Raw genomic sequence first — 18,332 nt, 5'->3', positions numbered from 1 at the left:
TCTCATTTACTGTTCCCATACAAATTATATATTGTTTTTTTCAGGACAAAAGGGGCTTTCTTTACATACCATTATTTATATAATCTCATCTAATTTAATTTTTAAAAAATGAAAAAATATGATGAAAAATTGAAAAAAATACATGTTTTTTGACTTTTATGTAAAAAATCTTTTACTCATCTACAAAAGCGAATGAAAAAAAACTGCTAAATAGATTCAAAATGTTGTCCTGAGTTTAAAAATACCCAGTGTTTACATGCTTTTTGCTATTTTTTTGCATGTTATAGGGCTATAGGTACAAGTAGGATATTGCGGTTTCAAAACCTATATTTTTAAAATGTATCAATAGTGACATTGTAACACTATTATCTGTCATAAATCGCTAAATAACACCCCACATGTAAATATTTTTTTTAAAGTAGACAACCCAGGGTATTCAATATGGGGTATGTCCAGACTTTTTTAGTAGCCACTTAGTCGCAAACACTGGCCAAAGTTAGCGTTCATATTTGTTTGTGTGTGAAAAAAGTAAAAAACTAAATTGAACGCTAATTTTGGCCAGTGTTTGTGACTAAGTGGTTACTAAAAAAGACTGGACATAACCCATTTGCAATACCTTGGGTTGTCTACTTTTGCAAATGGTATGCCATCATGGGGGTAATTCTCATTCCTGGGCTACCATACGCTCTCAAAGGCAACGTAACCAACCTGGCCATTTTCAATGTAAAAATATGACCCATATATTTGACCCTGTAACTTTCAAAAACGCTATAAAACCTGTACATGGGGGGTACTGTTATACTCAGGAGACTTTGCTGAACACAAATATTAGTGTTTCAAAACTGGAAAATGTATCACAACAATTATATCATCAGTAAAAGTGCTGTTTGTGTGTGAAAAATGCAAAAAAAAGTCACTTTCACTGACAATATCATCGCTGTGATATGTTTTACTGTTTTGAATCACTGATATTTGTGTTCAGCGAAGTCTCCCGAGTAAAACAGTACCCCCCCATGTACAGGTTTTAGGGTGTCGTAGAACGTTACAGGGTAAAATACAGTGATAGCAAATTAAATTCTCTGGACTTTCGGCCTGGGTTGGCAGGCAGGTCCCTTAAATTGCAATCAATAAAATAACTTAATTATGTAAAAATATTACATAAATACGCACGTAGAATTTAAATATATATGCATATTTATATATTTGAAGTCTACGTGTATATTTATATAATTATTTATGTAATTTTGTATATGGACATATGAATAGTTCGTATTCTTTTTATTTATTTATTTTTTTATTTATACAATTTCATTCTAAGTGTATTTTGATATAAATATATATATATTAATATCAAAATACAGTTAGAATAAAATTTTGTATAGATATATAATTTTTTTTTAAATTTTTATTATTATTTTTAATTTTTTTAGTTTAATTTAAATTACTTATTATTTGTAGTTTATAATAATATATATACAATATATATAGTTATTATATATATTATATATATACACGTGTGTAATTTAATTATAAGTGTATTTTTATATTAATATATGTACATATTAATATAAAAATACACTTAGTATGACATTATATATATGATATTTAGACGTATATTATATATATATATATATAATATACGTCTATATATCATATATATATATATACACATATATAATTATTATTTTTATTTATTAACTTTAAACTTAATTTTTTTTTATGATTTTACACTAAGCAGGGAGACTGCCTGTCAGCACAGACAGTCCCCCTGCAGGCAGAGACTAGGACACCTATTGTGACCATGTGGTCGCCCTGTTGGGCGATCACATGGCCACAGGGGTCCTAATCCGCCATGGGGAGACTGTCTGGGCTGCAGGCAGTCTCCCCACAACGGGAGCACCACCGATCGCCGCCGGGGGAACGACGGCGATCGGGTAAGTACATTGGACCGTTAGGACGGTTCAGGACCGTCCTCGGTCGGCAATGCAAAAATGCCGATGACGGTCCAGAACCGTCCTCGGTCCTTAAGGGGTTAAGCAGACGTGCATTTGCATATAATCAAAGTTTCAGTCCAGCTGCCTCGATATATTAAGGAAAGTTTGGTAATGGGACTGAAATGGTGAATGTTTGCTGATACACAGTTGTAAAAAAAAAATGAAGTTATCTTGTTTATTTTAAGTGTGCACCCAGAAACAAGACTGGGCAAATACGTGCCCATTACATATATGTTATATATTAATGGCATTTCTGTGTGTATTATGCATATATAAATGTAAATTAATATATGTGTAAGTATTACAGGTATAATTATATTTATTATTAATACACACATTAATATGCATGCACGTATATATATATATATATATATATATATATATATATATATATATATATATATATATATATATATATCCATCCAAAATAGGCAGGAGCACTCACTTGTTAAAAGTCCAAAATTTATTAGAACATCTTTAAAAAACGATCAACATTTCAGTCCTGCATAGAGGACTTTCATCAGGATCAAATCTTTGATCCTGATAAATATTGTATATTTAGATTTATGTTTTAACTAAAGAGGTCCCTGAAGAGGTTCTACCAGATAGAACGAAACACGTTGGGCCAGTGCCTTTTTTACAAATAAATATACTTTGATTTTTATACTCTGATTCCTGCTCTTTGTCGGTCTCCGGGTTCCTGAGTCCTGTGGATCCACACTCTACCCCCCTAATGGATTAGGGGTGGCACCCTGAATGCGCATTGATAGTCTCCACTCTGTGTGTGCTTCTAATATCGAGTCTGTTTTGCATGCATATTATGGTTTTCACTATGAATTGTTAATTCTTTTATAGGTTCAGACAGCGTTTTCCCCCTATTTCTTGTACACATTTGTTCTACCAGGCATCCATGTGGAAAGGTTGCCAAGGGAAGCTGTCATTAAGTTAAGTTTGTTTTTATATTTCTTATTTTAAACACACACTTTTGTGTTTTGTGTTTTTGGTACTATATTTGATTTACATTTAACCAGAATTGTGAATTCATTGACATTGACTAGTTCTGTAAGTTTGTGCTTGTCTATGCTGTCTGATCTAAGCCTGTTTGTTTCCTTTACTAATCTCAGTCTGTCTTCAGAGTGTCTCACTGTCCTTAAATAAACACTATATAGCATTAGGAATACAAACCTGTATTTCTAAGGCAATAGTGTGCCTGTCCCTCCCTTGGCATCATGGCGATGGTGGGACCTAATGCGCTTGCTCGGACCTCGCATTAAAACTGTCCCTTAGGAAAGAATTTAATCCGTTTGAAGATGTTAGATGTTTTCAAGTGTGAGGACAACGTAATTTCCTGGTAAAACTCCGTTAGGGAGCAGGAGCCACCTCTACTAGCTGTCTGGAAAACAGCCACTAGAAGTGGACTTAAAGGGATTCTATAGTGCTAGGAAAACAAAGCCATTTTCCTGGCACTATAGAATCCTACAGTCTTTTACTTGAATGCAGCATTGATGTCCCTCAGCGCTGGGTCAGGCTCCACCCACACTCCTCTGCCGACATCAGCCGGTGGGGGAAACCTAATTCTCATGCCGCGCTCGCATTAGTATTTCCCCATAGGAAAGCATTATTCAATACTTTCCTATGGGGAAAAATCTGAAGCTGGAATTTCTCATGCAGACCAAAGGTCTGTGTTGATTCAGGAAGCCCCTCTAGTGGCTGTCTGGTAGACAGGCACTAGAGGTGGAGTTAACCCTCAGAGGTAATTATTGCAGTTTTTAAGAAACTGCAATAATTACAACTGTAGGGTTAAGGGACATGGGACATTGCACCCAGACCACTTCAATTAGCTGAATTGGTCTGGGCGCCTACAGTGTCCCTTTAACCCTGCAATGTAAACATTGCAGATTCTTAGAAACACACAGGGGTACTGCGCCCACACCACTTCAATCAGATGAAGTTGTCTGGGTGCCTATAGTGATCCTTTAACATTAAACTCAGCCATTCAAAGCACCAGTAATACATATTCTATACTGTTTGGCCTAGGTTTGCATGTTAGGGATATATTAACCTTGACAGTTAGCTGCCTGTAAATCATTCTCCTAAACTTTTTTGAACTGTGTTAACTTATGAGAGTTTAGGATACTTAAGTTAAGAAGCCTGTTATCCAAGGCTGAACATGTGCATAGCAATGCAGCAGGATTCTTGCATGAGCAGAATATTGGACTCAGAAAAACAGAGACAAGAGAAAAAGACCTAGACAGGAGGACTGTCCCTCTAGGTCTAAAACAGTATAGATTAGTGTAAGCATCTTAAAATTATAACATCATTGTTCTACCTCACTGAGTTGCTTACAATTCAGTATCCCCCATGGCCGGTGCTCTATCCACTGCCTGTTTCCTCCTTTGAATCCCATCCAGAATCTTCTTCCGAGGCCCCAATGGAATGCGAATACTTTTGAGGTCATGATCAGAACAGAGCATGAGGGCTGCCAAGTCTATCTTTTCATCCTGTAATAAGGAAGTAAACTCAGACATCTGCAGTGAAGCCAAAAATGTTTCCAGTGGGCTTGTATCTGGTTCTTCATCATCATCCAACCCCAAATCTTGCTCCTCCCAGGGCACCTCCTGTTCAAGTCTCCCCTCCAAGCTTCCGGCACTTCCAATGCTATCATCCAGGCTTGGAGAACGTTTAAGGCGGCTCCGAAGTTTTACGGCTTCACTTTCCACTCCATGAAGACCATTAGCCTCATCCCTCCCCATCCCAAACAGTCCGCTGCTTAGATAGTTCCTCCGAAAAACCATTGTACCTAAGCCTGGTCTAGTAAACAGAGAATCATGTCCTGAGTCTGTGCTAACCTCAGAATGAGTGGAATCCCCATGCAATCCAGGGTCACTAATAGCCCGAGATAAGGAATCTTCTTCATGAAGAAACATGTCACGTAGGTGTTGCCGACCTCGCTCACGTGGGCTTGCATAGGTACCTTGTTTGACAAACATGACATCATTGCCCAGCTGAAGACCTGATAGCGAACGCACACTCTTTCTTCCATCCTCATATATTTTGAATGTTCCATCCATCTGTTTCCTCTTTTCCAGCTTCTTTTGCATCTTAGTTTTGCCTTTGGTGGTGCCTGCAGCATGAGAGTATGGCATGGTGGCAAGTAGAGTGGCACTTGGAAAACGCTGGCTAACTGAGCTGTTGTAATAACAAAAGAACATAAGATATAATTACCAACATTGCATAATAAATCTTAGATAAAAGCTGAAAATAAAAACTTTAAAGGACCACTATAGGCACCCAGACCACTTCAGCTTAATGAAGTGGTCTGGGTGCCAGGTCCATCTACTGTAAACATAGCAGTTTCAGAGAAATGCGCATTCAGCCAATGACAGCGAAAAGGAGGAGGAGAGTTCCCCGTGCTGACCTAGCCCGGCAGGTGAAAACAGGTAAGATTTAATCCCTTCCACCCCCTAGAGCCCGGCGGGAGGGGGGCCCAGAGACTCTATAGTGCCAGGAAAACGAGTATGTTTTCCTGGCACTATAGTGGTCCTTTAACTCAACATCCATACATCCATTCTTTCTAGAACTGGAATTTGACCCATTGTACAGTGCTACGGAATCTGATGGCGCTATATAAATAATAAAATCATTAATAATCATAATTGCAAGACTCAAGATTCAAATTCAATTAAAAAGCACCCTTTAAGCCTAAAGAAAAACTTGCATGCATCACTCTCAAGCAAACATTCTTCTATACAGGCAGACTTGCATATAGGCACAGACACACTCACACAAAGACACACCAGCTCATGTAATATAATGTAATGCAATAGACTAACAAGTACAGTTACAGCCATTAATAAACAGGGATACATATTCAGACAAAAGGAATCATGTAGACAGACATACAGAAATATACATAGCAGGATACGTATGCACCAATGGAGGTGTGCACGATAATACACTCATGTATAAACTAAGACATGCAGACACACACATGCACAGACAGATGTATTAATGCACAGAAATATACACACAAAACGATGTCTACATGTGTAGACATACACATAGACAAGTATATACAGTTGCAAGAAAAAGTATGTGAACCCTTTGGAATGATATGGATTTCTGCACAAATTGGTCATAAAATGTGATCTGATCATCATCTAAGTCACAACAATAGACAATCACAGTCTGCTTAAACTAATAACACACAAAGAATGAAATGTTGCCATGTTTTTATTAAACACACCATGTAAACATTCACAGTGCAGGTGGAAAAAGTATGTGAACCCCTAGACTAATGACATCTCCAAGAGCTAATTGGAGTGAGATGTCAGCCAACTGGAGTCCAGTCAATGAGATGAGATTGGAGGTGTTGGTTACAGCTGTGAGGTGGATGGATTATCTCGGCAAAGGAGAAGTGCTCACTAACACAGATTTAGACAGATTTGTGTACAAGTTGAGAGATATAGGCCTTTTGTGTACATAGAAAAAGTCTTAGCTCTTTGAGTTCAGCTCATGAAAAATGGGGGCAAAAACAAAAGTGTTGCATTTATAATTTCGTTCAGTGTATGTAAAAAGACGAAATCCCCTGCAATCACGCCTTAACTCCTTCAATGCCAGGTGCAAAAATAGCCTGTTGTTTTATTGTTGACCCCGAGGAAAGTCCCGAGTGAGGACTGAAACGTTGGTCGTTTTTTAATTGATTAAATAAAGTATTAGAGTTTTAAGACCGGAGAGCAGCCATTCTACTTGATATATATATATACTAAAAACTAAATTAAATGCACAAATCTAATGCCCATCTTTTGAAACAGTAATGCATGTATGTGTGTAATAATGTCTGATTCACAACTGAGTTACACTTACTAGATGCAGAATGACATCTCCTGCAGCTTTTCTCCCTCTCTTTTTGTACAACTTCTTCCACTTATATTGTTGCTTAATAACTACATCCATTTATCATGTCGTTATGGTTGTAAACCGCTCATCATGAGTATGTACAGCCGCGCCTCATATTTAACATGTTTAAATTACCTTACTGAGTTAATAAATCATTAAAATAAATCAGAAGGTGTGTCCTAATTTCTGTGATACTTCTTTTTGCTGAGTGACTTAAAGAAACGTGTCAGAATATTATGTAGATAGCATTTTATTAAAATATAGGGTCAGTTGATAATTGATTAAGGGTGCATTTCAGGCTCACCAGATTAATTTTCATAAAGTAAAAAACCAAATCAGCGGATCTGAGCAAAGATCCACTGCATGGGTGAGTTCAGTATTTATTTATACTTTTTTTTTTTATTAATTGGAGGTGGAGTTTTAATTTGTCTTCTGGTATGCCTGGTACTGTGGTTATATTTTGTTACATATATTTTTCATGCTAGTGAGTACCTATATAATATTAAAGTGATACTTTAAGCACCAAAACAACTTTAGCTTAACCCCTTAACGCCGTTACGGCGTTCCATGCCGTCCCGCATTAAATGGGCTTTAAAGCCGTTGCGACGGCATGGAACGCCGTAATGGCTTTGAGCTCCTGGAGGAGAGGTGTACTTACCTCCACCGCGATCCTCTTCTGGGGGGCTGCCTGACAGCCCAGGCAGCCCCCCTCCGGCAAATGAGGCCCCCGGGGGCCATGTGATCGCTCTCAAAGAGCGATCACATGGCCCCCTCTAGCTGACTATGGATCTGCCAGCAGGGGGGCTGTCTGAAATGCTGGTGGTGGGAAGTAATAAAAGAAAATATTAAACATGTGTAAAAATAAATTGAAAATATTTTTTATATATATATATAATATGTATATATATTATATATATAATATATATTATATATATGTAACGTCATACAAAGTGTATTTTAATATTAATATTAGTATATATATTAATATTAAAATACATTTAGAATGATGTTACATATATATAATATGTATGTATATTATATATATAATAGATGTACATATATATATTATATATAAATACGTATAATTAAAATAATAAATAAATAAAATAATAAAATAAATAAATAAAATATTGAAACAAAATGTAATATAAATTATATATGCATATGTAATTTCATTCTAACTGTATTTTATTATTAATATATATATATATATATCGGTAACAAAATACACTTAAAATGACATTCTATATATATCGATCTATATATAAAATACAAATAACCACAAATATATATATATAGATAAATACATATAATTACACAAAAGATTACATTAGTATACACGTAGAATTTAAATACCTACAAATGCATATATATTAAAATTCTATGTGTATATTTAAATAATCTTTTAACATAATTATGTGATTTGATTAATTAAAATTTGATTGACATGCCTGACAACACAGGGAGAAAGTGCAGAGAATTTAATTCGCAAGCACTATATTTGACCCTGTAACTCTCCAAGACACCATAAAACCTGTACATAGGGGGTACTGTTTTACTCGAGAGACTTCGCTGAACTCAAATATTAGTGTTTCAAACTGGTAAATTGTATTACAACGATGATATTTTAAGTAAAAGTGAAGTTTTTCGCATTTTTTACAAACGAACTGCACTTTTATGGTCTATATCAGTGGTAGTCAACCTTTTTCTACCTACCGCCCACTAATGCATCTTTTTGGTTGAAAAAATTTCCTTACCGCCCACCAGTTTTCGCGCAAATGCAGAATATTTTTAAGAAAGGGGGGTGTTTTTAAAAAAAATAAATGTACGTACATTTATCTTTTTATTTCTACTTAATGCAGGTTTATAAGGTTTTTAACTTTATAACGTTTAATGAGAAAACAATAAAGTAAATTGAAATTACCTTTACTAGTGATTAATGAGATCCTTGAGGTTGATGCTGCGAGACTAAATATTTGATATCTGGTTCGATTTTCGTAAGGAACAAACAAAGGTCTCTTTCAGTGATATTCAGACGACTTCTCTGTTTGCGCATAATATGATTTCTCATTTGTGCGTCAGCTCATCTCCTCTCCCTCCTCAATTCCCCTCCCCACCTTTTATTCCCCTTTTTTTCTATTTTTTAACCGTCCTTATAGCAATGCCCAGTAGGAAGGCTGAGCTAGGTAGCCCACTTACTATAGTCCACTATAACATACAGACACACACACAGGACACACACACAAAGACACAGACAGGCACACATACAAAGACACAGACAGGCACACATACACACACACACGTATGTGTGCCTGTCTATGTCTTTGTATGTGTGTCCTGTGTGTGTGTGTCCTGTGTGTGTGTGTCCTGTGTGTGTGTCTTGTGTGTGTGTCGTGTGTGTGTGTCCTGTGTGTGTGTCTTGTGTGTGTGTCTTGTGTGTGTGTGTGTGTCTTGTGTGTGTGTGTGTATTGTGTGTGTGTGTGTCTTGTGTGTGTGTGTCTTGTGTGTGTGTGTCTTGTGTGTGTGTGTGTCTGTGTGTGTCTGTATGTTATAGTGGACTATAGTAAGTGGGCTACCTAGCTCAGCCTTCCTACTGGGCATTGCTATAAGGATGGTTAAAAAATAGAAAAAAGGGGAAAAAAGGTGGGGAGGGGAATTGAGGAGGGAGAGGAGATGAGCTGACGCACAAATGAGAAATCATATTATGCGCAAACAGAGAAGTCGTCTGAATATCACTGAAAGAGACCTTCGTTTGTTCCTTACGAAAATCGAACCAGATATCAAATATTTAGTCTCGCAGCATATACATACAAACTAACAGGCACACATACAAACAGACATGCACACACACATAAGACATACATAGACACACACACACATGCAGACACACAAACAATGACACATACATACAAAGACAAGACACACATACATACAGACAGACACATACACACACACACGACACATACAGACACACATACGACACACACAAGACATACATACAGACACAGACAGGCACATATACAGACACACAAGACACACATACATACACACACAAAGACACAGACAGGCACACATACACACAAGACACATACATACAAACAGACACACAGACATGCACACACACATGCAGACATACATAGACACACACACATGCAGACACAAGACACACATACAATGACACATACATACAAAGACAAGACACACATACATACAGACACACACACAAATATATACACAGACAGACACATACACACACACAAGACATACATACAAAGACACATACAGACACACACACACACAAGACATACATACAAAGACAAGACACACATACATACAGAGACACACACACACACACATATATACACAGACAGACACATACACACACACAAGACATACATACAAAGACACATACAGACACACACACACACACATATACACAGACAGACACATACACACACAAGACATACATACAAAGACACATACAGACAGACACACACAAGACATACCTACAAAGACACACACACACATTATATTTAAGTCACCCTCCTGTTTCCTACCTTTAAGGTGCAGGAGGGTGACTTTCCCTGGGGTCCAGTGGTGGCTCAGGTGGATGGGAGTCAGAGTTCCCACTCTGACTCCCTGGTGATCCTCCCGCGCGGCTCTCAGTTTTAGCTGGGAGGAGTGACCGGGGAATCACTTCCTCCCAGCTCTGTGATGTCATCACAGGGGGCCCGGTCGCGCTGTTAAAGCGCCCAGCGCTGACCGGGCCCCCTTACAATCCGCATCCATCGGGTGGCCCTGATAGCATGGGCCACCCGATGGACACTTTGGAAGGCGGCCCTGGCGGTTTACCGGGCGGGCCGGAGCCGCAAATGGTCACGGCGGTACCCAGTCGCACGGGTACCGCCGGCTCGCACCCGCCCGCCCGATCAACCTGGAAATCCCTACCGCCCACCTGGAATCCTGAAACGCCCACTAGTGGGCGGTAGGGACCAGGTTGACGAACCATGGTCTATATTATTGTTGTAATATGTTTTACTGTTTTAAAACACTAATATTTATGTTTAGTTAAGACTCCAAAGAAAAACAGTACCCCCCATGTACAGGTTTTATGGTGTTTTGGAAAGTTAGAGAGTCACATATAAGGCTTGCATTTCATTTTTTTTACATTGAAATTTGCCAGATTGGTTATGTTGCCTTTGAGAGCGTATGGTAGCCCAGGAATGAGAATTACCCCCATGATGGCATACCATTTGCAAAAGTAGACAACCCGAGGTATTGCAAGTGGTGTATGTCCAGTCTTTCTTAGTAGCCACTTAGTCACAAACACTGGCCAAATATTCGTTTTTTGCTTTTTTAACACAAAAACAAATATGAACGCTAACTTTGGCCAGTGTTTGTGACTAAGTGGCTACTAAAAAAGACTAAACATACCCCACTTTCAATACCTTTGGATGTCTACTTTTTCAAATGGTATGCAATTATGGGGGTAATTCTCATTCCTGGGCTACCACACCGTCTCAAAGGTAACATTACCAATCTGGCAAATTTCAATTTGAAAATGGAACGTTCTATATTTGACCCTTTCGTAACTTTCCAAAACAACATACAACCTGTTAATGGGGGGTACTGTTGTACTCGTGAGACATCGCTGATTACAAATATGTGCATTTTTTTGCAGTAAAACCTAACAGTATTATGACATTCACAGTTAAAATGTCAGACGGAAATGCAAATTTAAAAAAAAAATCTTATTTTCTCACATTTTTTCTAAATTTTATTCATAATAAATTATGTTCCATATATGAATAGTTAATAATAAATTAAAGCCCTGCTTCTCCTGAACAAAATGATATATAATAAGTGTGGGTGCATATAATTTGAAAGAGGGGAACTACAGGTGAACAGACATATAGCGTAAATTCTAGTTTTTGTTTACGTTTTGTTTTGATCAGAACGTGCACTATTGACTCCGTCCTGAAGGGGTTAAGGGAACACTATAGGGTCAGAAACACAAACGTGTTTCTGACCCTATAGTGTTAAAACCACCACTTAGGTGGCTTTCCCCCCTCTTACCTCCTTAAAAGAGGTTAAAACATACCTTAATTCCAGCGCTAAACGGCCCTGTCCCCAATCCACCTCATTGGTGACATCATCACGATTTACGGAAATCGGCAAGGAGGCGGCATGGCGGCAGGGCCAAAAAGGCAGTGTTTGCACTAAAATTCCTGAAGAGAATGATTATACTCACCAGAACAACTACATTAAGCTGTACTTGTTCTGGTGACTATAGTGTCCCAGTTTTAGTGTATAGGTCATGCTTATTCAGCCACACTACCCCTGGCTGTGAATCACAAAGCTTATATTAATTTTTTTTTTCATGTTCAATCAGTACAGTGTGTTTACTTTAGAAGTTTTTATCTTCTGCTCTGTGAATAAAACTTGAATTATATAGGAGGCTTCTGCAGGATTTATTAACAGAGCAGAAAATAGTAAATTCTAAATTAAACATACTGTGCAATACCACTGATGTGGGATTATTTAAAAAACCTTATTGTATTTGTATTCAATTATTGCACTAACTCCATTTTAACTTTATACTGTGACAATCCTCCATTTTGTCCCCCTAACCTGACTTCTTCAATCCTCCATTTTGTCCTCATAACCTAACTTGTTCATTTTAAAATCACCTTACATGACAGAATTTCCCAGCACATCTAATACAATAGAACAAAGACTGTATTTTCTATAAAGATATGATTAACACAGGAATTGCTGACTTTTCCTTAGATTTGCAACAAAGTATAATTTGAAGGCCATGCGAACACAGTAGTAATGAAATGTTCTATTCATAAGAGACCTTGCACCTGGCCACGAGGCCTGAGATCACCGACCGTGTAAAATGACGCTCAAGACCCCTTGTCCCCCACCCGTGTCCAGAACAATCCCACCTCTTGGTGGGTGGACACGGGATTAACCACTTAGTCTTTTGAGCCAATTAATAATATTGATAGGTGGACACTAATCCCGACACTTGACAATTAATCCAATTAATGATGTTTATTTACTGATATTCTAATAAGCAATGATGACGTAAAATGTCTCTTAAAAGGACCTGCGTGTCCGCTTTTTAATCACTTGCCAATAAATTTTCTCGAAGTTATTTTAACCTGAACCTTGTGTGTCAGACTTAATTACTTCAGCGTATATACGCAATTTATTTTATTAATTTGGACAGGAACAGATAGACATTTAAACATTTTGGTTTACTGCTAAAAAGTACCATAACACCCTTATACATGAGATTTCTCTTTACAGGAAGTGTGTATGGAGTCTAAGTGAGTCTTAGCCACGGGAGCTGTGGCTAGGGCTGCATAAACAAAGTGAATTAACTCTTAAATGACAGAGAATTGAGTAGTGAGAGTGTAGAAACCACTATTAAGTTAACATTGTTTTTGGTGCTTATATTGTTTCTTTCAACCTTCACGTAGGTAAGATATGAATGTAATATATGCTTATTACATCATTTGATTTTTTTTTTTGCCAAATATGGCTACCACATGAGCTTCTTGTACATTTTATTTTTACCTACTTTTTATTGAAATGTTTAAGTACTAACATTTACTAGATCATTTAACAGGCAATTAACACTTTTTAAATTAGTGGTATAGCATCATTTGACATATATTTTGATTCTTGAGCATATTCTATATCTGGACCCTCCAGAACAAATCTGCAAAGTTCCCAGGAAAGCAGATTGTTACCATTTGAATATAAAATATGAAAATGTAGGAATAATCTATGTATCCCAAAATTTTATAATGAAGCCCACATCTTTGGATCCTGAAGATAAATGTGCTGACCTGCAATTGAATTATTTATATACGAGAATCTAGAACCCTATAGTTCGTTACCTGGAGAAGCTGGAGAAGCTCATTGTGTCAGAATGATCAGATATCTCCTTCCTGTACCGCCTCTCCATGCGTTCGTGATGTTTGCGTTGCAACTTTGCACAGTCACGTATCCTTCTCTCGGCCTCGCGAAATGCTCGTTCTTTCAACTTACTGACCAGTTTAGGGTTCAGGCTGCTCTGCTTGGCTGCGATAGAATCCAGGTAGCGCACACACTCCATGTGACCCTTGGTTGCTGCCATATCGAGTGGCGTGTGATAATCATTATCCAGACACCAAATGTTGGCTCCGAAGGACACCAGAAACGATAGGCAGTTCAAGTGCCCATTGGCAGCAGACAGATGTAGAGGTGTGTTCCCCCAAATGTCACATTTATCCGGATCGCCTCTACAATGGAAGGACAAATTATAGGTCAGATACACAGTTATAACAAAGTCACATATAGGAAGACAAAGTATGTAACCAGATCAGGGTTATTTCTAGTGCAAGCAAAGAGGATTGTAACTTCATATATTTATAATTATACAACTACTAAAATAATAATAATACATAAATGGAAACTGCAACTTACCGTATATACTTGAGTATAAGCCGACCCGAATATAAGCCGAGGCCCCTAATTTTACCCCAAAAAACTGGGAAAACTTATTGACTCGAGTATAAGACTAGGGTGGGAAATGAAGCAGCTACTGGTAAATTTCTAAATAAAATTAGATCCTAAAAAAATTATATTAATTGAATATTTATTTACAGTGTGTGTATATAATGAATGCAGTGTGTGTGTGTATGAATGCAGTGTGTGCGTATGAGTGCAGTGTGTATGAGTGCAGTGTGTATGAGTGCAGTGTGAGTGCAGTGTGTGTGTATGAGTGCAGTGTGTGTGTGTATGAGTGCAGTGTGTGTGTGTGTGAGTGCAGTGTGGGTATGTGTGAGTGCATTGTGTGTGTATGAGTGCATTGTGTGTGTATGAGTGCATTGTGTGTGTGTATATATTAATTGAATATTTATTTACAGTGTGTGTATATAATGAATGCAGTGTGTGCGTATGAATGCAGTGTGTGCGTATGAGTGCAGTGTGTATGAGTGCAGTGCGTGTATGTATGAGTGCAGTGCGTGTATGTATGAGTGCAGTGCGTGTGTGTATGAGTGCAGTGCATGTATGTATGAGTGCAGTGCGTGTGTGTATGTGTGCAGTGCGTGTGTGTATGAGTGCAGTGCGTGTGTGTGTATGAGTGCAGTGTGTGTGTATGAGTGCAGTGTGAGTGTGAGTGCAGTGTGTGTATGTATGAGTGCAGTGTGTGTGTGTATGAGTGCAGTGTGTGTGTGTATGAGTGCAGTGTGTGTGTGTATGAGTGCAGTGTGTGTATAAATGCAGTGTGTATGAGTGCAGTGTGTGTATATGAATGAAGTGTGAGTGTGTGTGATGCAGTGTGTGTTTGTGTATGTGTTGGTGGGGGTGGGCATTTTGATTGTTATATTATTAATTATTTTATTAATTATTATTTTATTTTGTAATATTATTATTATTTTTTTTTTATTATTATTATTTTTTTTTCGTCCCCCCTCCCTGCTTGCTAGCTGGCCAGGGAGGGGGGCTCTTACTCCCTGGTGGTCCAGTGGCATTGGCAGTTCAGTGGGGGAAGAGGGGGGCTGTCAGAGCTGTAACTTACCTTTCCTGCAGCTCCCTCCTCCTCCGCGCCGTCCGGTCAGCTCTTCTGTCAGCTCCCACTGTAAGTCTCGCGAGAGCCGCGGCTCTCGCGAGATTTACACTGGGAGCTGACTGAGGTGCTGAACGGACCGGCGCATAGGAGGAGAGAGTTGACAAGAGCTGCAGGAAAGGTAAGTTACAGCTCTGACAGCCCCCACAGCCCCTGTCTGTATTATGGCAATGCAAATTGCCATAATACAGACTATTGACTCGAGTATAAGCCGAGTTGGGGTTTTTCAGCACAAAAAATGTGCTGAAAAACTCGGCTTATACTCGAGTATATACGGTAGTTATTTTCTTTTATTCACTTTATATTTTAACTGAATTTTGTGTGCATTATCTTCATAACTTTAAATATTTTCGGTCAATTCAAGCTTTGAGTGACACTCTGAATCTCTCCTCTGTCCCAAATTCAAAAATGTTTTTCATCTAGCGTCAAGAAGCACTCAGAAGAAGTAAGTAATGAAGACTAAAAAGAGGAGGAAGAAAAGAACGAACGAACTGACATTAGAAAGTTACAATGAAATTATAATAGCAATATAATAAAAATATGATGTTACCTAAAAATACCTGTCTTTACCAAAATTATTCCACCTTTTTATTCACCATAATATGCATTTTTATTTACCAAAAAGTTAATTAAACCCCTTAAAAACGGAGGTATAAGTTCGGATGCTCAAACAAAACCTAGAATTTGAGCTATATGTCTGTTAAACCATAATCCACCTCTTTTTAAGTGCAGCTCCACCTATTATGTAGCATTTTTTTAGGAGAAATATAAATCAAATATTTATTTATGAAACATAATTTAATATGAATAAAGTCTAAAAAAGTGTGAGGAATTAGGAAACGTTGTTATATTCCAAGTTCTGCATGACATTTTAACTGTGAATGCCATAATACTGCTAGCTGTTACTACAATAAAATACACATATTTGTATGCTATCGTGTCACAACAATTATGATAATGATGAAACTTTCACTTCTCAGGTTTTAATAGTTTATTACATTTAATGAAATGTAACAATTTTTTTTAATGATGTGTATTGATTTGGTTGAGGAAACAAATATCTTACTGAGCAGCCATGTTGGGTCACATGTTACTGTTATTTGACCAACTAATATTCTACCTTGTATGTACATAGTAGGCCTTGGATGACGATAAGCATTACCCCAACCAAACCCCCCAATAAAGACAAACACCAACTTTGGATGAAAACAGGCCACAGCATTTATTAAACATATAAATACTGTATAACACATCCAACTTTTATTAGAAACTTTATAAATTAAATATAACAAATAGATCAATAAAATAACACATGAATAACACATAGTGTCATACAGTATAACCTTAATTAAACTTTAATTAAACGTCCTTGCCAATCTCTAACTGACCAAATACATATGCTCATAACCCCCAAAGTGTTCTCACCTCCCCCTCGTCCACGAATTTCCCTTTAACACATCCAAATTGGTAACTTTGCAATTTACCGTATACAAGACAGAGGAGATTGAGACCAGGCCCTTATCCACGCTATCACTCTTCCTGTAAACAGTCTCCCCATCTGATTGGCAAGGACACCTCCCTCGCTAGCCATGACCCAAGACAAAAGGTAGGGAGGGGAGCTGTTGCTGGCCCGAATCCTAAATGACTCTAAGGTCAGTTATGTAGATACTACCCATTTATAATACAAAACACTGCCACACACACAAACCAACCAATCAACCAACCAATGATCAACATCCATACCACACTCACACATGTACCCTTGTCTGATACGCTGCACTATCTCCCTTGGGCCTAACTTGCCTTCTTCTGAAAATAACACAGATTACACAGAGCAATCACAGCAGCAGGTAAGTAATTAAATATTATTAGCCTAGAGTTTGTTTCAGATTTCTGAGCATTTTATGAGCCATGTGGGTTTTTATAGCCATTATGTAAATGATCCCTTTGTCTTGCTGCAGTAAAGATACAAGTGTATACTAGTATGTTACAAATTGAGATAGCAGAATAGGGAATGTAATCAAGTAATTCTTAGAAATGTGCCTGTTGTAACTGATAGTGTTTGAAGCAAGTGCTCCGGGGGTCACAGTATCGGTTAGAGAGAGATGGGTGAGCGTGTAAAGGTCACAGCCTAGGGAACAGTTATTTGCATGTGTGTGTGTGAATTAGTCAAACAGTTCTCTCATGTGTTCATTTACAATTCTCTGTCTTACTAACCCATCAACATGAATTATGCATATACATGAAACAGCTATACTGCATGTTACTTAAGTGAATGAGATGTACACAAAGTAAGTAGAAAGATCTTGCAGGAAACTATACAAACTGTAAACAAATTTGTGTAACATATCTTACACATTTGTAATGCTAAACAGTTTTATATATATATACGGTATATATATATATAAAATACCAATGTGTCCTTGCACTCAGGCCAAACAATTATATAAATGCTGGGTGCTCAAAAGCCAGAGCCATCAAATGTAAATACTTGAAAAAAATCAGCTTGCACTCACGGACTTGAAAAGGTGAAAAACAGGAATCTCTTTATTCAATAAGATGTCACACCATTGTCACACCAACGTTTCAGCCCTCGTTCGGGGCTTTCCTCAGGATGAACTGACAATACCACACTAACCTCTAAACTGTCTTATATACCCCATAAAAAAAGATAACTCACCACAGGTGAAGTGTACCGGAGGGTCGGCGTCTCCCACAACCAAGTGCGCATGTGCCGGCGTCCAAGACCTGGAAGTATTGAATGCGAACGTGATAGGTTGCTATAGTTACCTTAAAGTGCCTAAACACAC

The 18,332-nt window shown here is 37.8% G+C and overlaps 1 protein-coding gene across 4 annotated transcripts in view; it reads right to left on the bottom strand.

Moving 5' to 3' along the window:
* Positions 1-18,332, bottom strand: part of USH1G (USH1 protein network component sans) — a 784,266-nt gene that overhangs the window by 1,191 nt on the left and 764,743 nt on the right. For 2 of the 4 annotated variants that reach the window (XM_063459055.1, XM_063459053.1), the window contains exons 2-3: positions 13,808-14,191; positions 4,341-5,183 (exon numbers count right to left, since the gene is read on the bottom strand). In XM_063459055.1, the coding sequence (XP_063315125.1) occupies positions 4,341-5,183; positions 13,808-14,046 (1,082 nt within the window). In that variant the 5' untranslated portion in view covers positions 14,047-14,191. Of the gene's footprint in view, positions 1-4,323; positions 5,184-13,807; positions 14,192-18,332 lie in introns of all 4 variants that reach the window. The other 2 variants (XM_063459052.1, XM_063459054.1) reach the window with 2 other exon arrangements.

This window comes from Pelobates fuscus, chromosome 6, assembly GCF_036172605.1.
Source record: "Pelobates fuscus isolate aPelFus1 chromosome 6, aPelFus1.pri, whole genome shotgun sequence".
NCBI classification, from domain to species: Eukaryota; Metazoa; Chordata; class Amphibia; order Anura; family Pelobatidae; genus Pelobates; species Pelobates fuscus.
This window is presented reverse-complemented; position numbering and strand designations above follow the sequence as displayed.